The following is a 21,090-nucleotide window of genomic DNA, read 5'->3' as shown; positions in this document are numbered from 1 at the left end:
TGCTGCTGACCCCACACGACGGTGCAAGGGAGAGGGCACTGCAGGCATAAAGTTAAGGGCCGCAGAAGTAGTGGTTTATTGACAAGGCTGTCTTTCCCAGCCTGGCGACTGCCCGCCTGTGGGGCTCGGAGGAGCGTGGGTTGGATGAATCCTGGCAGAAGGTGGTACTTCAGGTCCAAGGTCATGGGGGCAGGCAGAGATGGGGGTCGCGCCCACTTGCTGAAAGGCAGGTCCTAACAGTTCACGGTGGCTCCAGCAGGCATCAGACACAGCTTGAGCACCCACATCCAGAGCTGGGGCCAGAGGAGCCCTGAGGCCCCACTTCCAGCAGGTCTCAGTCAAGGCATGAAAAGTGAGTCCATGTGAGGTTGGGGTTGGGCTATAGCAGTGGCAATGGCCTGGGGCCGCCCAGAGCCCCTCCCAGGCCAGGGCTGGAGGCCAAGTGTGAAGGTTGATGACGATGGTTGCCCATGAATTCTAGGCTGGACGGTGGAAGAGGCTGCCTGTGCGGACCCTCCGCTTGAGCTCCTGCCACAGCAGCTTTCGCTCCTGCCGGGCGCCCTTCATAACACCGCTGTTCTCCATGGCACGGCGGGACAAGTAGGGCAGCACCTCCATCACAGGGCCATAGGGCACGTACTTGTACACGGGAAAGCCCGCCTGGCCTGTACACGGGCGCAAGCAGTGAGTCCCGGCCCCAGACATCCCCAGCCCTGCTCCCCAGGAAGACCTAGCTCACCCAGTGGGAAGCTGATCTGGTCACACATGCCCAAGAGCTGTCCGAAGTACACCTGGCGATCCGCAGGGTACAAGCCCAGCTCCTCCATCCTGCAGACAGACAACGTGGCAGGTGAGCCCCCTCCCCGCCACCAGCCACCTGGTCCTCATGCATATACTACAGCCTCCATCCCCTGCAGTACGGGCATGGGTGTAGACTGCGTGCTGCCCAAACCAAGTTATCAGCCCTCTTCCCACCTCAGCCCATGGCCACCAAGTTCCCTCTTCCCCCTCCCACTACACTTTCTCCCCCTTCCCTCTCTTCTGCCCTGACCTCTGTTCTGGTACCCTGACCCAGCGAGGCAAGCCTGCCCCAAGGGGTGGCCTGGGGAGGCTCTCAGAGGCCCTCCCCTGCCCCTTTTTGAGCCCCTCTGCTTCAGAGCCACATCCTCAGTCCCTCAGCCCGACCCGGTCTCTTGTCCTCCTCGTGCTGGCTGCTCTGTCCCATAGAGCAGGATGGTGCCACTGGTGACCACAGAGTCTTTAGAAGTCAGCTTGCCTAAACTGAGAGGGGCTGTAAGTATCCCACACACATGGAATTTTGAAAACTGGAAAAAAGAATGCATTATTTTTCTGAAATGCTGAATATAGGTAACATTTTGAGTATACTGAGCTAGCTGAAGGGTATTACTGAAATTAACTTTATCTTTTTTTGTGTGGCTAATGGAACATTTAGAATAGATGAGGCTCATGTTTCTGTTAGTGCTGCTCAGATGTTGGGGTGGGTGGCCCCCAACCCTGTCCAGCATCCCCTCCTGTCCTCACATGCCCCCTCGTAGGATCTTACAGAAATTCCCAGGGTGTGCTGAGGATTCCCACATTTTTACCTCCAGCTTCCTGTATCCACATGTCCAGACTCCACATATCTGCACCAGCGCTCTGGAACCCGCCCTCGTCTTTCCACCTCCTTCCAGGGGCGTGTTAGCCTGGGTCATCCTCACACACACACCCAGGCCATCGGCCATGAGTGTGCTTCGCTGTCTCCAGGGTCCCCCTCTTCTCACTGTCTCAGGCCCCTGGCTCTTGGACCACTGAGAACACCTCACCCTGGCATGAGGAACATCCCACAAGCCCTTTTCCTCCTTCCCGCAGAGTCTCGCTCCGACGTTGGGCGGCAGGGGAGCACCCAGTGTAAAGCAGGCCACAATCTCCACCATGCTGCCCTGGTCTCCCGTTTAAGAATCTTTGGTCCTCACTGGAATGTGAACGTGAACCCTGTTAGAGCACAGCTGCCACCATATTGCTGCCCACCTGACTACTGGTGGTGGGGACCTTCCGGTGGCTCCCGCAGTGATGGCTGCTGACCCCTGGCCATACTTGTGCCATGTGACTGCAGCTTCTCCCAGCAGGTGGGGGCTTGCCACTTGCTGTCTAGGCTGCCCCCTGAGTTCCTTTGGCCAACAGGACAATAGCAAATGTGATGTGGGCAGAGCCTTGCCCTCTCCAGGGCTTCTGAAAGCCTGAGGCCACCATATGGCAAAGCCTGGGCTGGCCTATTGGAAACTGGCCACGTGATACAGTCCCCCTTTGCTGCCCCTGCCAACAGGGGGAGCCATTTTGGTCCAGTCAGGCCTCAGCTGACCACAAATGCAAGAAAGAGCCCAGGCAAGGCCAGCAAAAGCAGCCCCAGCTGAGCCCAGCTCACACTGCTGGCCCACAGAATACACTGTTGTTCAGAATACACTGTTTGGGTTGCTTTGCCACGTGGTCAGGGCTGACCCAGGCTGTCAGACTGAGATCCCTGATGTGGCATCAGAGACCCATGATAGTGGCATCTGTGGAGCCTGGCCTGGGCCTAGGAGGCTAGGAAAGGACAGCATGCTCAGCTGGCAGTCCAGGGGGAGGCGGGATGACATGGTCAAGGCAGGAGGCTGCCTCTGCGAAGACATGTCCTGGGCAGGAACATTCAAAAGACAGGAAGAAGGAAGCCTTCCTGGGGACAGGTTACAGCTTTCAGGGTTCCACTGCCCTCTGTGTAGCTGGGGTCTGAGTGGACCACCCATGATCCCTCCATTAAATGCGAGTGGCCTAGCAGAGCCTGCTGAGTTCATAACAGAAATCTAAGAGGGCACCACCTCCCATACCACTGAGCCACACAGGGGCCTGGCACTGTGCAGAGGTGCAGGTCCCCAAGTGCCGGGCCAGGGGTGCGGGGATGCTCTTTGTGTACACCGTCTCGTGGAGGACCCTGGTGCCTGAGGGTTCAAGCTTTGATCAGGTTTCCATCACAGTAATATTTTTATGTCTAAGGGAAAACCAGGTTTTAAGAGTTATAACTTTACCAGGTGTTTGTTTTAAAAGTCAGCCTAGACCTAAAAAAACTTTTTTTCTTTTGCGCTGAGCACAAATGGTGCCCCTAGCCCTCTGACATCCAATGACAAGGATGGGGCAGCTGAGGCAGGAAATGAGCACCTGGGAAGGGCCTAGGGATGGAGCGAAGAAGGCAGAACAGTCCTATCCAGCTGGGACTCCACTCTGCCTCCCCACCCACCCTACGGAAGCAGTCAGACCTGACCCTGGCAGGGACTCTGGGCCGGAGGACGGGTGGGGGTAGAGGGACCTCGGTCCGGGTGGCCTCGGCACTCTCATCCCCAGCCTGATGGCCATGACTGCTGTGCATTAGAAGTCAAGGTTTCTGGCTGCAGTTTCGGGCTGTGGAAAAGCAGAGCCCTCATAAGCTGAGAACCAGTGCGTCATCACTGCCTGGGTGGGGGGCAACCAGAGTCAGCTCGTCAGGCAGTGCCCCACCCTGGCTGCTCCTCTGTCCTCCTGCCCGGAGCCCAGCTTGGCCACAGGCCTTGGGCGCCCTGCTCTTCACCTGGGAAAAGCAGACCGGGGCTGCTGTGCGTTCTGTGGGGCCTCAAGCCCAGGAAGGTGGCAATCGGGGCTAGAACCCCCCATGTGGTGCTGCTTTGGTTGAGACAGAACACACGAAAACAGGGTATGACACTGGGACACTTAAGAATTTACTTCACCTTATTTCTCTATCTGACTTGTATGGGTTCTACCAGAGTTTTGCTCCACAGGACAGGCGTTTGAAGAGAAAACAGACTATATTAAATTCCAGATGCAGTTTAAAGCAGTGAGAGAAATTATTTAGAAACAAGGTGACGTGCCAGAGGTCCCCCGAGGGGTGCGGACGTTACACGCCGTATTTGTGCATTTCAGTAAGCTGTTTACATCACCTAATGAAATTTCAGTTTCGACTTTGCAACTCTAATACGTCAGGTATTAATTTTATAAACCAGAGGAACTGCAAATAGCCTTTTTGCCACTGCAGCGCCAACACCCAGCGGGGGGCGTGGGAGGCAGGCTCCTGCAGGACACTGAAGCCAGCACTCCTGCTTCCCGGGCCCCTCCCCCACCGGGGAGCACCAGACAGCTGGAGGGGGGTGCCTACCTGCTCAGCGTGAAGTGGACTGTGTCCTCATTGTGGGAGGCCACCATCACTTTGGCCCTGGTGTTGTGCTTCAGCTCCTCCAGGATATAGTTGAGGCACCTGAGGGGAGTGCCACGTGAGCCCCCACCTGCAGAGGCCGCAGGCAGGCCCAGGGCCATCTGGCGAGCCCGCCCCTCCCAAGCGTGGCCACAGCAGTGGGACCAAGGCTGCACTTGTCATTCCTCAGCACCTCGCAGGTACGAGAGACAATGTGAGCAGCACCCAGGGATGGACACATTTGACAGGGGCCCAGACACCTGACACCTGCAGCTTTGCTTCTGGGTAGGAGTCCACAAGGGATTGGGGGGCCCTCCCGCCACGCACAGTGTGAGGGTGCTACCATCTGACAGCCACGGTGCACATCCTCGGGCCCAACAACCCCACTGCTAGGAATGTGCCATGGCTATGTCCCTGTGAGCACTCGGGGGCCAGGTGTGCCATAGGCCACCACTGTAATGACCCGGAGGGGCACGCTGCTAGCTGTTGGGTTAACACCGTGGGCCTGCACGCAGACACGGGAGGATCCTGGTGGGTGTCTCGTAGAAAAGCAAGGGCCACGGGGCTAAATGCATGATGCCAAAGCTGATGTGAGCGCACATGGCAGCTGCGGAAGCTCTGGGAAAGTAGAGGGCCCCACCAGGGAGGAAGCAGGAGCCAGGCAGACGCTCGGGGTCCGAATTTGCAGCACACACAACCTCCTAGAGTGAAGGCACAGGCCCGGCCGGTCCCTGCTGCATGGCATGTCAGCCACACAAACAGAATGAAAGCAGACACAGGATGTCTGGATTACCCCGATGCATAACAGGAAAAGCAAATGGGCTGTATACAAGTCAGGAGGGCCACTCAGGGCATATCCCTCCCTTGTCCTAAGTGTCAACAAGAGCTGGCTGGGGGAACTGGGCCAGTTTAGTTTTATTCGGTAGGCTTTTCTGTGCTAAAAATGTACTTTGACAGTTTTGGAAAAGGGAAGAACAAAAGCAGGGGATCCAAAAAAGAAACAGTAAATTAAAAAGCAGAGAAGCTCATCAGTTCTGGTCTCAAGCATAGGTCTCACTCCTGCAGAGGCTTCTGATGTGCAGGGCTGCTCCCCCTCCAGATGGGCGTCATGTGGGGTCATCACCAGCACCCCTGCCCTGCTTTCTCATTCCCCCGCCCAGGAAGCCATGGGGCCCTAAGGGCCAAGGAGGGCTGGCGCACCTGTGGTACATGGCATTGGTGGCCTCATACGTAGGGTGGATGGGGTCCTCATAGCCAATCTCTGCAGCGCGGCTCCGCTCCTGGGCCATATATGCCCCCCGCACCAGCTTGGCCCCAAAACACCAGCCCTCGCGGCGAGCCAGCTCCACATCCAGGGTGATGTTGTCATAGGCATCCTGTGGGACCGGGGCCAACAGCTGAGGATAACCAGGATGAGGCCCTCTCCAGCCTGTGTCCGCTGAGGCCCAGGTGCTCGCAGGGTACAGTCACCGTGGGACACCGGGGCCAGCAGCAGCCACCTGACCTATGGGTGCTTAGGGGAGCCGGGAGACAAGCAGGGATGAGGAAGGCCCCTTGATCGGTTTCTTAGAAATGGGGATTCTTCTGTGCAGCCTAGGACAACCCTGTTGGGGGAAAGATAACATGCCAGCAGCCACGGTGCACTCGAGAGTCTCCCTGGACCGACTCAAGGGCAGGGGTGCTGCATGCTATGGGCACCTGCCTGGACCCACCCACCCACCCACATCCCCGCCCCCCCCCACAGCCTTGACACCCATCCCACACCATGTCTTCCAAAGACCTGCCTGGTCCCAGAGCAACCCAGGCTAGGTCTGTGCTCAGCAATCCCACCCAGAAGCCTCCGGTACATGCAAAATTCTGAGCAAGTCTTTTTATAGGGAGGGGACCAGAGCTTTCATCTATCCGATGGGACCCAAAGTAAAAGAATGGCAGCAAAGAACAGTGACTTGTGAGGCCTTCAAAATCTGGGGCTTAAGGCACATCAAGCAGACTGTAAAAAGGCTCCTTCACCTTCCCCTTACCCCTCGGACACCCATTCTGGGATCCAGGTCCCAGAGAAGGGGCTGGTACACAGCTGGGGACAGGGCCCTGGGCCTTTCTTCCTGCTCAGAGTCAGTCGCACTCAGGTAGAGGCCTCTCCCCACACCAGCATGGGACTTAGACAAGGGGCATCCCCCCAGCCGAGGGCTGGCAGGGAGATGGCGGGCAGGGGCTGTACCTTGAGGTAGCACTGATACGTGTTGAAGATGAGTGGCTTCCCCACATTGAACTTGCGCTGCATTGCCAGCGTCAGGCGGCTGATGGCCGGCTGGAAGTAGGTCTGCTCGGCGTCCACCATCAGCCGCACGCCCATCTCGGTGGCTCTCTGAGAGGCACAGGGGTCCGACAGAGGGTTTGACTGGGGTCAGGTGAGACAGGTTCCCCACCCCGCGCTCTGTGCACATCCCAGGGCCCTCGACCTTGGCCAAGATGTCCATCCTTTGCAGCATCCTCGTCATCTGCTGCTCTTCCTCCGTGGTGAATCGCGACAGCAGTGGTTCCAGCTGTCCTGTCTGGGGCAGCATGGAGTCAGGCCACAGCAGGGCTCCAAGCTCCCACCTCTCAAAGCCACCACACCCCCTGCCCCAGGGCACCCTCCTGCCCATGTATGCAGGGCCCCGCCAATACCCAGGGCATGGCCCCCAGGACCAGCAAGGCCCCTCATCCCCACCCCTTCCCTCATCTGTGCCCTTCCCTGAGGCCACCTGGCACCATGGTACCCCAGAACCTGCCAGCCAGCACCCTCTGACTCACAGGGCTAACTGCCCCAGGTCAGGCCTGCACCCAAGGTATCTGTTCCCATAGTGGGACCCCTCCACAATGACCCCAGCTCCCACCGCCCTCTGAGAATGGCAAGGGAAACCCTGAGCTAGAACCAGCCAGCTCATCAGTTCACGACTGTGATGGAGGATAACAGGATTATCGCCATTTCAGGCCACCGAGGTTTGGGATGACCCAGCATGCAAGGACAGATGATGGGGTCCTCTGTCCCCCATGCGGGGCACTCGGGGATCTGGCCTCTTCCTCTGGACTACAGGGGTGTTGTGCGGCCAGGAAGGACACTGGTCTCAGCCAGCTGGGTCCCTGGCAGCTACCCCCCAGGGTAAGGGACAGGGAACATTTCCCTTCTCAGCTCTGCACCGCAATGAGACAGGGCTCAGGAGTGAGGCGTGGTCAGTCACCTGCATATTCGGGACCACCAGGTGCTTGGAGAGCTCGGTCCTGCTGTCGATGAGGCTGCTCCAGTCCAACAGGTCCACGGTGCTGTGGGAGAAGCTGCATCAGCTCAGGGGCACTAGGATCTGTTGGGGGGCCCAGTTCCCAAACCAGCCCATGTCTTAAAAGAGCTCCCCAAGCCCAACCCCCACAAAACCCGCCTCGGTGTTGAGTTTTAAGACAGATAAAAATGGAAACCAAAGTGGAAACCAAAACAAGAACCTTCTTGCACAGGGGCAGCAACAGCTATTAAAAACCCAGCGTTAGGGGTGCCTGTGTGGCTCAGCGGGTTAAGCCTCTGCCTTCGGCTCAGGTCATGATCTCAGGGTCCTGGGATCGAGCCCCACATTGGGCTCTCTGCTCAGCAGGGAGCCTGCTTCCTCCTCTCTTTCTCTGCCTGCCTCTCTGCCTACTTGTGATCTCTCTCAAATAAATAAATAAAATATTTTTTAAAAAAAATAAAAAACAGCGATGAGGGGCACCTGGGCACCTGGCTCAGTCATTAAGCGCCTACCTTCACCTCAGGTCATGATCCCAGGGTCCTGGGATCGAGCCCCGCATCAGGCTCTCTGCTCAGCGGGAACCCTGCTTCTCTCTCTCCCACTCCCCTTGCCTGTGTTCCCTCTCTGGCTGTGTCTCTCCCTATTAAATAAATAAATAAAATCTTTAAAAAAAAAAAAAAAAAAAAAAAAAACAGGGTTGAACACGGAGAACACCATGGGCTATGTCAGGCTTGGGAAAGAGCCAAACATGGGAGGCCAGGAAGGAGACAGACCCTGAATGTAAGGGGACAGCTGCTACCACCCTAAGGGCCCTGGTGATCTCAGTCCCAGCTTCCAGACCCCTCAGGATGAAGTGTGGGCCCCTGTAGGATCTCAGCTGCCCCGACCTTCTGCCAGCTTACCATGTGGGTCCCGGGGAGGGCCGAGTGTGGCACCCTTACTCACAACCCAAGCAATTCTGTGAGCAACCCTGCTAGTTCAGGCAACTCCTACCCAGCTATAGTCTGGACTAGCCCCGGGCTAGCTGCAGCCCCAGTCCCGTGGACTCCAGGCTCCCTGGTCAACTCCTGTGCGTCTCAGGGAAAAGGTCCCTCGGCATTATCACCCCAGGCCCATGCTCTTCAGGAGGGCAACCAGGACTGGGAGAAACCATTGGGGCTCTGCTGGAACCATGGCTGAATCAGGGCAGATACTCCCAAATTCCTGGCTCAGGGCCCACTCTTACCCAGACACGCCCAGGGTCTCTGCAGTGAACCAGTTCTTAATCTCCGTCCTGGATGCGATGCCCATCTTGGCCACACTTTCCTTGGGAAGTAAGGAGTTGCCAGGCCCATGAACCCACCCCAGACCCATTCACTAACATTTCCTACCCACCCCCACCCCAACCTCCATACATCTCTGTTGCTCTTTTGACTTTATTACACCGTTAATGTGAACAGGATACAGTCTGGGTGTTCCTGCCTCACAGACAGGTCTATTCTTACCCATTCCTGGTGCCCCTCCCTGGACCAACAGCTCTGCAGTACTCTGAAAGGCAAACCCTTCTCCCCGAATCCTCCCACCCAGCATGTCCTCAGCCTCTGTTCAGATTCCTTCCCAGCAGCCCCCAGCGGTGGGCGGGCAAACAGGGCATGCTACAGGCCTCTGGAAACCCACCTCAAACACTACCTGGCCAGTCCTTCCTGGGCAGGGCTCCCCTCATCCCCTCAGCCCCGACAGTGCCCACCCACTCACACCCACCAGGGCAAGGCTGTCCCACCTGTAATGCAGCCACCTCCAACTTCGTATCCACGGCAGCCACGCCAGCCTTCCCCTGTTCTGCAGCCATTTGGTGAAAGAATCGTCTCCACTTGGTCAGCACATCTGAGAACTGCAGCTACGAGTGCAGGCCTGAGCCATCGTCTCCAGCACATGCCCAGCTTCCCACCCCCCAAGACCCCCACAGAGCTCCTGGGCCCCCTCCCAGTTCTACCTATGTGCCCGGCTCCCAGCACCCCCAAGTTCTTAAACCAATTCTGTGGGTGGAAGTTTCTGGCACTTACCAGAAACTGAGGTCTCCCCAGTGCAGTGAGCTTGATGGCTGAGAAGCCGTCCTCACTGGCTTGGCCTGTAAGAAGCCACACCATTACGGCTCTAGAGGGGGATGGGGAGGACCAGGAGCTTGGGCCCAGCATCCGAGCCCCTCAAGAGTTAGCTCTCACCAGACAGGTGACGGACTGCGAATGGCTGGGCATGGCCCCCTTCCTACCAGTCAGCTACCACATACACAGTACTGGGTCTCCCTTCCAGATGGGTCCCAAGACCACGACGGTGCCTTGAATGATCCAGTGGTCAGACTGCTAACGGTGCCAAGGCCTCAGCAGATCACTCTTCCCTTCCCCACCCGGCCCTAGCAGGGGCTGTGGCCATGTCCACAACAGCCGCGCTTCCTGGATAGGCCTTCTTACCCTCCCCAGAAGCAGCCCTAGTGGGAGCTCAGCCAGCTCAGGCTAAGGTTGGGGGGCACCAGGGGCCCCTCCCAGCCACCACCACCCCCCACCCGGCCTTGAACATGAGGGGAGAGCCCAAGTGGCCAAGTATCCTGGGCTGGCTGCCTAACCACTTATAGGCAGAATGACGATGTTCCTACTGAGCCCATAAATACATGGGCGCACCCCACCTCAGAGGCTGGAACAGGCAACTTGGCAGGGTTGGTTAGCCACATGGATCCTGGAAGCCAGCGGACAAAGGAGCCAACAAGACTGGGTCATTCTGCCCCTGCCTCAAATCCTCTCCCATGATACCATCCCCCCAGGCTGCCCATGGGGCTGGGGGGAGCCCTAAGGTTCACCGAACCCAGAACCACCCAGCAGAATAGAGGGTGGACACAGAGGGTGTTCAACCACACTTGCCTCTCTTCTCCCTTCCAGAAACCCATGACCCGTCTTCACTTCTCTGATGTATGCTTTAGGTAGAGCAGGCACAGAGGAAGGAGGCGCCCCCCTGCTCTGGACCCACCCGCACGGCCAAGTCTCTGCCTGACCACCCGGCGTCTCCCCAGCCCCGCTCGCACAAGGGCGCTTCTGAGCACCACTCACTCCCACCCATTCCAACATTCAGAAGGTATGGAGCCCACTGACGGAAGGGCTGCTGGGGCCATGCAGTGGGGCTGGGGCATGCCCACCTGACTCGCCTCCTTGGGCAAGCTCCCCTCCCAGAGGCGGGGGCAGGGTTGGGGAAGGAGTCCTCCCCGGCACCAGCTCCTGGAACAATGCTGCCACTGGCAAACCCAAGTGCCACATGTGGCTAGGCTCGAGCCCCTGACCCAGACGGAAGGTGGCTCAGCTGGCTGACAGCCTTCCTGAGGTTCCCATCCAGGCACTGGTGTCCGGGAAGAGGCAGGGGGTGCCGGGCTCCTTGGACAGGGCTGGACTCAGGCGTGACCCCGGTATGACTGTAGCCTAGCCTACGGCTTCCCCAGTGTCACCCACAGTCATCCCCATGACTGTCTAGGCCACCCAGAGGGGAAGCCCCAGGTGAGTGCTCCAGGCTGGCCTCACTTTCAGCCATCAGCACCTCCACACATGGGGGGTCAGCCCTCCCTGGCAGGTGTCCAGCCAGCAGAGAGCGGGGCCCCACCTGCAGCTTCGATGCAGGCCAAGAACGTCTCCATGTGGCTGTCACACTTGGCTTCGTTGGCATAGAAGTAGGTGCGGGCACTGATGACTCCGTCCCTGCGGTCTCCAAAGGCCGGGTGGGCCTGGTACTGCTTCTCTCTCTTACTTGTACCTGGAGGGGCAGGCATGTGGCCTGAGCACACATGGGCTGCATGCAGTGCTCTCGGTCCCGCCCAACTCTGGGCAAACACAGGGCTTCCCCGGCCTCTAGCAGGACCTGCTGATGGCCCCCAGCCCCCTGCCCTGGGGACTGGCTCCTTGGCGGCCATGTGGCCTCCCTGCACCGTGTTGCCCATCACTCCCTGCTTCTATGCTCACCGTTCCTTCTCCCCAACTGAGCCCTAGTCACATGGCAAACCTGGCCAAAAGGGCAGAGGCCAGACCCCCCAAGGACCAAGGGGACCAGGACCCCTGGGAGCATCCTGAGGATGTCAGCAGATTCAGGGCAACAGCCTGGGTGCGTACAGGGAGAAGCCACGTGCACGCAGGGAGAAGCCTCAGCCCCCAGTCTCGCCTGTGCCCTTGAACCAAGGTCTCCCAGGGAGAGGTTGGGAACAGGGAAGGGGACAAGTAGAGAGAGTATTTGGTCCTGAGCAACCTCCTCTTACTCACCACTGCCCTCCCTCTCTACAGCTGACGTACAGGACCTGTGGGAAGGAAGAAGAGGGTGAGGGTGGGTCACGCCACCTCAGGCTGCAAGTGACAAGCACGGGTTCCCTCTGAGCAGGTGGGGGTGAGAGGAAGCCAGAGGCTGAGCCCTGAAACTGACCTAACAAGGAGGGCTGGAGGAGAAGGGCTGGGTTAGCCCAGGCAGGTAAGAGTGACTCACGTGCCCCACCTTCCTCCCCACACACCCACCCCAGGCCTGCAGGGTCACCTCCCCTGAGCAGGGTGGGGCAGCAGCCTCACAGACCCACCGGGCCTCCAAGCCCTACACTCTGGAGAAGCCTCAGATTCCTCGTGGGTAGGTAAGGAGTGAGTACAGCCAGCTGACAGCCCAAGGCATGGAACAGGTGCTTGAAGAAAGCTAGCTGTGGTGGCATTCCTTCTCAAAGAAAGACAGAGCCTCAGGGCCAGCCAGGACTGAGAAGGAATGGACCCGAGGAACCACCAGTGCACAAAATTCCCAAAGGTGAGGATCAAGGCTCCTCGTTTTGCTCTATGCCCCCTACATCCAGGCCCCTCCAACTGCCAGGAGCCCTAGGCCCGGCTCTGGACTCCTGCCTGGGTGGGCCCACAGCTAGCTCCACCTCTGGCCAGTACCTGCCAGCCCCCTTCTTCATTCTTGCCCCTCCAGTGTATCTTCCAAGCAACAACCAGAATTTTTCTTTTAAAATGCAAGCCCTCCCATCATACCCAAATAACACCCCCCACCTTCATGAGGACAGGACAGTAGGCCAGCCTGAGACCATGGCTCCTCTGCCCAGAACTCAGGCTCAGCCCAGCCACCCTGGCCTCCCTGCAGTCCCTCAGCTGTGCCCTCACTACCCCCATCAGGCCTGCCCCTGCCCTACGGCACCCCGATCCTGGACCCCTGCCAGAATCACAGTGGACACTGCCCACCCTTCAGCAGACCTACCGTCTGGGACAGCAAATGTCCCAGGCTAAGCCCACCCAGAGGAAGGAGCTGCTCACCATCACTCTTACCTAGGCCTGGGGGGTGGCATTCGAGGGGCTTCATCCGTCATCTGACTTTGTATTTAAAGGCTCTTAAGTCAGTTCCCACAGAAAGAGCTCAGCCAAAGCCCTGTGGCTATCCAGTGACCTCCCAGAGGCTCAGACCCTGGGATCCCTGAGGCTCTGCTCATACTTCACAGGAAAAGGAGACCTATTCCCGCCCACCCCACCGACCCACTTGAGACAGAGGTAAAGCTAGCAATGCTGCTAAGAGATAACCACACCTGCAGTGGCCTCAAGTCAAGTCAAAGAGCCAACCGAGGCAGCTTTTGACCTCCCTGCTCCTACAGCAAATCGGGGGCAGCTGGCCACCCTCCTGGGAGCCCTCCCTTTGGACCCTGGCTCTTGCGTGACCCCAGTGCCTATACCTGGCAACTCTGAGCCAGGATGCCCCAGATCGGGACCCAGGACTCCAGGGGCGGAGGCCCCCCCCACACCCTGCTGCACAGCCCGTAAGGCCCCAACCTGGGGATGGGGAACAGGAGCCATTTCATGCCAGCTAGACACACGTGCTTGATGCTTAGAAGAGAAGAGGGTGAGGTGTCACTGTGTGACAACATTTGACTCTATAACATGAGGGAGAGGTCGGCCCCATGCAACAACATCCCCACCGGGAACAAGGTGCCCCATAAGAACAGCCCCAGGCTGTTGGCCCAGGTACAAGCAGGCAGAAGCATGACTCGGGCCCCATCATCTTTGGAACCACACAGCCCATGGCTCAGAGAAACACAGGTATTCGTCTCCAAGGTTCCTGCCTTGTAGGCAGGACCGCATTCCATTCACATGGGAAATCATTATCTAAAAGGCCCCCAGTGGCCCAGCACTGGCCTGCCCGCCCTCCAAGCCCAGCCAGGCTCCAAAGGCACAAGGGAGCACGGGCCACTCCCTTCCTCGCTGCCAGCAGGCCCAGCGGCAGGAAAGCAGAGGCTGCAGCTGCTTCCATCCGTGAGCCTCCCGGGCACAGACCAGACAGGAAGCACTTCAGCAGTGGACTGAGCAGGAGAACCGGGTTGGCCACCTTGCCGTGTGGTCAGAGGGCAGTGGCCTGTCTCCAAGCAGATGGCACCAGCAAGGATCCGGGCCACACTCTCAACCGGGCCTGAAGGGTGGGTCACGAGAAGACTAAGATGGCGGCTGCCAGGCGCAGTGGAGGGGAGAAGGGTCACGTCACCAGCGGGGAAACTCGCAACTGTGCACACACACACACTTGCGAAGCCCAGGATGTGGAAGAGGGAAGAGAACGCGCCCAGGGGCAGAGCGCAGAGGAGGGTGAACCCCAGCGGCCCAGGCGACAGGTGGCAGGAAGGCCTGACCGTCCATCCCCCTGGCCGCCTTCAAGCTCCACCCGCTACACTGGGGGATGTGTTGGTCGGATGCTTTTTAGAACAAAAGCAAAAAGTGAGGAGAGCCCTCTCTGGGTCTCCGCTGGGGAATGCAGGTGACCGGAGGGAGAGAAGCGTAGAGAAGTGCAGTGGGGCTCCTTTTCATCTGCACACCTACCTCCCTGGCCCCCCAAGACCCTGACTCCAGGCAGCACTCAGGTGCTCTGTGCACCCTGCACCACCAGCCCCGGGGAGAGCTGCCAGTGCCCTGGGGCTCTACCCCCAGCTAGCCCTGGGTCTGCAGAGCCACAATAGACACACCTCCAGTCCACACTGTCCCTGGGGGTCCTTCTCACAGCCAATCATCGGGAGATACCCTAGCCCCTGTTCCCCACAGCTCTCAGCCTGCTGGGGAGATTCTGTGGGGCTCTTCTAGAGCCAGGGCCCGGTCCTCTGCCTTCTAGCAGGTGTTCTGGGAAACATCTTCCCACCCCAGCCCTAGATGGCTACTCTCTTTGTCCAGCACTTACAGCCTCCCACCTCCTGCTTCCTGGGCCCCCTACTCAGACCCTTGGGAAGGCTACTGGGCACCCTGTGCGTTCAGACAAGTCCATCATCTCTGTGCCTCGCATGGTCATGTCCAGGGCAGGCCCAATGCCACCTGTGCCCTCCCTTCCCCAACTCCTATGGCCTTAACTTGGGGTGGTGGCCTCTCTATCACTCCCCAGAGCAGGGTCTATGGGCCTCGAGACAAGACTATCAAGACAGACCTCTGCCCCCTGCCCAACCAGGGCACAGAAGCAATGCTCCACATGGGGGTTGTGTGGATGGGGACTGCATGGTTCGGAGCCACTCCAGAACGAGAACACCCAGTAAGCCAGGCAGTTTGACAGTACAGCTCTCCAAAGGCACTGGACCACCTGGCAGCAGAGCCAGGCATGAGTCTCTGACACCTGTCACCAATGACGGATGGTGGTCCCCATGTTAGGATGGGAGAGGCCAACATTCACATCCCAAAGTCCATCAAGTGGGGATCCTTACAGCATCAGAGGCACAAACATCAGGGTCGCCCTGGGCCACAGGCTCCTTGGCTCCATGATAGGGCAAGGCCGGCCCACCTCCCCATGTTCCCCCCGCAGAACAGGCAGCCAGCCAGCCGGATTGCCCTGGGAAAGGAGCCTTCCTACCAGAGGGAGAAAATCCCACTGTGAAACCACTCAGCCCTCAACCCAGACACAGCAGGGACAGAGAGCTCATTACTCATTCAACAGGCAGCCCCACTGAAGGCTGCAGCCCCACAAGGAGTACACAGAGGGGTGCCAAGCTGAAGAACCCCGCCTTTAAGACAGCAAATGGTGAGGCAGGGGCTGGGCTCCCCAGGCCAATCCGCTGCTGCTGCTGCTGCTGCTGCTGCTGCTTGCACATTCCGTTCCCAGGGCAGGAGCCTCATGTGATGCCTTTCTCCTTACTCCCGGCCTCTCTTGTCCCCAAGCCAGAGCAAACACCCCAGCCTGAGACAGGACAGGTTACTCAGCAGGCTTGTCCCAAGCCTCACGTGATCAGGCACAGCTGCTCTCAGAACTAAGGGCCCCAAATGCAAGCAAACGCCTGACATGGAGGGGTGCAAGTACCAGCATAGAAATGGGCATTTTGCAAAGAGGAAGGGCTGGTCTTGCCTGGATCACCTGTGCGGCCACCTCTCCAGGAAGCAGAGGGTGGCCTCGTTCTCTAATTTTGTTCTGTGGCCCAGAGGGTCAGTCAGGGAGGTACCTATCTGTCCCCATGCTCACTGCACAGAGAACAGGTCCTACAGCAAGTTGGTGACCTCAGGAGGAGACCCGCGGTCAGCCTGCCACACTGCTCCTGGCTGCCATTCCCTTCTGGGACCCCTGGGTACACACCAGGCCTGCCAGGCTCCACACTCATCAGGCAGAGCCCACCCTCTGATTAGAAAACCCTTCCAGAAGGGGTGCCGGGGTGGCTCAGTTGATTAAGGACCTGCCTTTGGCTCAGGTCATGATCCCAAGGTCCTGGGATAGAGCCCTACATTGGGCTCCCTCCTCAGTGGGGAGTCTGCTTCTCCCTCTCCCTCTGCACACCCCCTCCCCGGCTCATGCTCTCTCTCTAATAAATAAATAAAGTCTTAAAAAAAAATAGTCTTTAAAAGGGGGGGTGGGGTGCCTGGGTGGCTCAGATGGTTAAGCGTCTGCCTTCAGCTCGGGTCATAATCCCAGGGCCCTGGGATTGAGTCCCACATCAGGGTCCTTGCTCGGCGGGGAGCCTGCTTCTCCCTCTCCCTCTGCCTGCTGTTCCCCTTGCTTGTGCTCACTCACTGTCAAATAAATAAATAAAATCTTTAAAAATAGAATAAAAGAAAATTAAGAAATGAAAGAAAATTAAAAAAAAAAAAAAGAAGAAGAAGAAGACAGAAAGGAGCTAGGCAAGGCCCCTGTTCAGCAGGTCAGCACTCCCTCTGAAGAGATGCTTTAGCACAACAGGAAGCCAGAGCCCCTCCTAGGCCAGAGTCAGCAAACATCTTTCATAAATGCTCAGGCAGCATCTATCTTCAGCCTTGCGGGCCATATGGCACCTGCCATAGCTACTCAACTCTGCCCCTCTAGAGCCAAAGTGATTTGAATTTCAAATACTTTTCACGTATCACAAAATATTATTCTTGCTTTGTTTCAACCATTAAAAAAAAAAAAAAAAAGTAACACCCCACCTCAGCTTGCAGACTGCACAAAACCAGGCAGGTAGGCCACATCTGGCCCTGGACTGTGGTTTGCCTTCCCCAGTCCCTGCCCCTCCTCCAGCCTTGTGCACAGGAGGCCTTTTGTGAAAGCCCAGAGCTGTCATTCTCACAGCACAAAACTGCCAGGACCCTGGGCAGAGCCCAGGCAGGCCACTGATGAGCAGGCTGACCAAGCTCTCCCAGCCTTGGGGGGAGCCTTCTCCCAGCCCAGCCCCAGCTGGCCTCAGGATGCCTCAGGGTAACGACCAGAGGCCCAGGTGCGCCTTACTCCATCTCCTTGCGCTCAGCCTCCTCGGGGCTCAGATCCTCCTCCACCCCATAGTCCAGGATGGAGCCCACTCCAAATGCCCTGTTGTGCCGGATCAGGGGGCGGATGGACTCCTGGTCCTCGCCGGCCACGAACTGCCCATAGAAGGTCATCTTCATCAGCTTTTCGAACAGCCTTTGCCCCAGAAGTCTCCTGGCGAGATGGAGCAGCTGAAAGGCAGAAGGAGAGGGCTGTCCTGGCTGCCCGGCCTCCCCTGTCCCCAGCAGGACAACTTGCTTCCCCCACCCCTTTTGCTCCAACCATAAAACCTAGGCACACTCTCCCCTGGGCCAAACTCGACTCCCGGCCTTGGTTTAGCAGTGGACACCACTGGCAGCAGCTCGTTTCTCAGTCTGTAGCTACTGTCAATCCACTCCTCGTGGAGGAAGAGGTCCCAGGGCATGCCCCCCAGCCCCGCCAACGGCCACTCACCTCCCTGCCCTGCATGCTCACAGGTGACCCCAGCAGCACCCAGCGGGTGTCTGACCATCACTCGGTGGATAAAGAAATGAATAGCAGGTCTCTCTGGGAATCTCAGTGCATGTGTTCATCATAACATTCTTTGTATCCACACCTCAGCGGGTTATGCTGGATGGGAGGAGAATTTGATACAGCTTCCTAGCAGGCGAGCACCCAGATTTTTCAATGTTTTGTTCACTGCTTATTCCAAGTCCCTAAAACAGTGCCTGGCAAGGGGCCGGCCCTCCAGTGGTTGCCGAGCAGAGGAGCACAGGCTAAATTCAGAAGGAGTCTAACTTCAGCTGGAGTGAGCCCTGGGCTAACAATAAGTCAGGTGAGCATCTACGGAGTCTGGGAGATGGGAGCCCACTGTAGGACCAGTTGGGGATTCAGTACCATCATCTAGGGCCACAGCGAACCCACAGCTCGAGTGGACGTGCCCCTGAGGAAGACAGCTGCTCATAAATCACTCAGCTTTCTCCTCCAATCACGTTTTGCCACATCCCCAATTTCTGCTGTCATTCATTCCAAGTCCTGAGCCGCTGCTTTGTGCCTGGTAGGCTAAACAAAACAGATAAGGAGCTTATATCCCAGTAGGGGAGGAACCTCGAAGAAGAAAGTCACCTCCACAAAGTGATTCAGAACAGGGGTGAGGGCGTGATGGGTGGGAGATGTCTGCTAACTTAGATCCAGAGTGGGGGGCTTGCCAAGACACAGAGGTTGCACAGAGCCCCTGCACTGGGATAGCCAGGGCAGGAAGGAATGAGGACAGTGGAGTCCTCTGAGGCTGGAAGCGAAGGCTGATGGGAGAGCACATCTGGGAATTCCTGTGTGTCCACTGTCCCCCAGGCTTAGTTCTGAGACAGAAAAAGCCTGAGGTCTGCCAAACCCAATGGATAACAGAACCCCTTTTGGGAACAATCCCTTGTCTAAAAAGAAGTATGAGCAAATCAAATACCTTCACACCTAAACCAATCCTTAGCAGCCCCACACTGGCCAGAGGGGAGACATGCCTGGAATCACAGGTTGGCACTTGGTCGAGACCCTCAGGAATAAACCTGAGTCTCCAGGCCATCCCCTCTGTCTTGCCACAGCCTCTCTGTGCACCCCGTTCCATTGCATCTCACTGTTTTTGTAAAGAGGATGAGTAACGGAAAATGAGAGACCGACTAGGGAGAACGGAGCAGGCCGCCTTGGCCCCACCCAGCCTAGGCCAGAGGTCAGGGAATCCATTGGCCACAGCAGCCTGGCCAGAGGAAAAGGAGGGTCTTGATTATATCAAAGCTCACCCCAGTGGTAGGTGGGGCACAATCAGACACCTGAATACCATCACCTGGCTCTGGTACGTGTTAGCCCAGAGAGGTGTCAGGAACCACCCCATGCAGAAACAGGTCAGCCGTCTACTCTTGGGCCAGCCAATTCTCCTGTCCAGGGCCACATGGTAAATAACGTAGGCTGTGTGGGCCCCACGGTCATGGTCATCACTACTCAACCCTGCTAGTGAAGCATGAAAGCAGCCACAGCCAATGTTAATCAAAGAAGCAGGAGCGAGGCAGATGTTGGAATTTGGCCCAGGGGAGCCCTGGGCTGGTAACCTCCCACTCCCACACCTCCCCCCACCCCCACACTTTGCACTGACCAGCTCCCCAAAGGGAGGCGGGGCTCAAAGGGAATGGCAGGGAAGGCCGCCCAGGTCACTGAGCAGGTCACTCACCCTCCCCCCTGGCAATAGGAAGCCAGCCCATCACAGAAGGCTATGGAAGCACATGGGGCGGGGCTGGCGATTCCAAAGCTAACTCCAGAGCAAAGCCACCCCTTGAAAAAATTCCTAGCATCAGGTATATCCCTGGGGGGCACAGCCTGAGAGGAAGGCAGCCCACACTCTTCTCCAGATGGGGGCATCCTTCGTGGGCTTAGAAACTTGCCCTAGGAACACATATACTTGTTCTCACTGAAAAAGACTCAAACAGGTGTGTGCAGAGTAAGGAGGGCTAAAGCTGGTTCTCTCTCCTCCCTGTCCCCCAAGGCCACAAACACCATCCAGCCTGTCCCCTTCCTCTTCTTTTACCCCTGTCTGCACTGGCTTACACCCAAGCACAGGAGCCTTCGTCATGAAAGACCTGAGTTTTCTGAACCCTTATCTTCTGGCAAAGAAGGGAGTCCCAAACCAATGCAGCAGCTCAAACGGGGCTGGTTTAGGCTGACACTCCCTGGGAAGAGATTTGATGATTCTCCAACTGCCCCCCACCCCCAGGAGCTGCACAGACCCACGTTCCTCAGCAGGAAGAATTTCTACCCCAGGCCAGAGGACAGGGTAAGTAAGTACTGGTTCTGCAGCCTGGTGTCTGCCCCATTGCCCGATTTCCTCCAGTGCCAGCCACCAAGGCCACTGACACCAGTGTGACCACTGGCAGTGTTGGGGTGGAACAGGTTTTCCAGGGGGCACACAGAGCACTCTTAGTGGGCTCCCTGAAGGCATCCTCGGGGCACAGGTGGGATGGGAGGGAAGCCTGGGAGAAGCCTTCCCACACCTTCAGGCACCCACCGTGGTCCCTGCACTCCAGCACTTTCTGGCCCTTGGGCAGCGGTCACCCACAGTACCCAACAGTCTCCAGCTCTGCTAGCTTCTCCTCTGGCTTTGATCCAAAGGAAGAATGCTCAGTGCTGAGATGGGAGAAATATGGCCTGGATGGCTCCAAGCCTTCACTCCCTCCCTTCCAGCCACATGGCGGCAGGCAGGACTTCCGCACCAATCCTGCCCCACGCATTGCAGTACCACCCAGCAGTCCCATGACACCTCAACTGCAGGAGCCAAGTCCCTGTCCTTGCCCTCCACAGAAACCTCACAGCCAGCCACTCCCTCCCCTAGGTGTTCCTGCCCCCCAGCCACCTCCTCCCTCCTGACCGACCATTGCACCCCCAGAGCTTGCTGCTCCTTTCAGTCTGCCCCTCAGACGTTGGTGCTCCCCAGAGGGTTCTCATCACCTTCATCCCCCCCCCCAACCAGGTTCCTTGACCGGTGAGTGTCCCTTTCCACCCTCCTCGCCAGTTGGCCTGGCACTCCACAGCCACCAATTTGCCAAAGGGCATCCACATCTACCACAAACACAGATGGCTTCCCAGAAGCCTCTACCTCTCCAGTTCTACCCCTTCCTCCTCCACATTCCCCTTCCACTTCCACTACCATCAGTCCCAGGTTGCATCAGAGTACAACTTCTGGAAAGACCCAGTCCAACACTCTGCTGGCCTCACCATGCACTCAGACCCTCCCAACTCTGACTCTGTGACCTGTACCCTCACCTCCCACCCATTGTGGTTTCATCTTCACCTAAGCCTAAAGTGTGGCTTGGTGCTCTTCTTTGGTCCAGCTTCCCCAGCCTTCTCCAGGGGCCAAGGTAGGCAATACCACATACTCAGCACAGTCTCACTTGAGGAAGAGCCTTCCAG

At 57.8% G+C, this 21,090-nt stretch overlaps 1 protein-coding gene across 1 annotated transcript; it reads right to left on the bottom strand.

The window, feature by feature from the left end:
* Positions 1–54: 54 nt before the first annotated feature.
* Positions 55–17,406, bottom strand: LOC111142498 (proline dehydrogenase 1, mitochondrial). The gene is made up of 13 exons (XM_022495715.1): positions 17,146–17,406; positions 11,739–11,773; positions 11,089–11,238; positions 9,513–9,577; positions 9,230–9,346; positions 8,696–8,775; positions 7,435–7,516; positions 6,673–6,765; positions 6,432–6,578; positions 5,414–5,589; positions 4,178–4,276; positions 740–828; positions 55–665 (listed from the first exon to the last, which is right to left on the bottom strand). The coding sequence occupies exons 1-13, from the start codon at positions 17,301–17,303 to the stop codon at positions 478–480; spliced, it is 1,479 nt and encodes a 492-aa protein (XP_022351423.1). The 5' UTR covers positions 17,304–17,406; the 3' UTR covers positions 55–477.
* Between the last annotated feature and the right edge of the window lie 3,684 nt (positions 17,407–21,090).

This window comes from Enhydra lutris, unplaced genomic scaffold (genome assembly GCF_002288905.1).
Source record: "Enhydra lutris kenyoni isolate GAN:26980312 unplaced genomic scaffold, ASM228890v2 scaffoldscaffold8, whole genome shotgun sequence".
NCBI lineage: Eukaryota > Metazoa > Chordata > Mammalia > Carnivora > Mustelidae > Enhydra > Enhydra lutris.
Note: the sequence above shows the minus strand (reverse complement) of the source record. Positions and strands in the feature narration are given on the sequence as shown.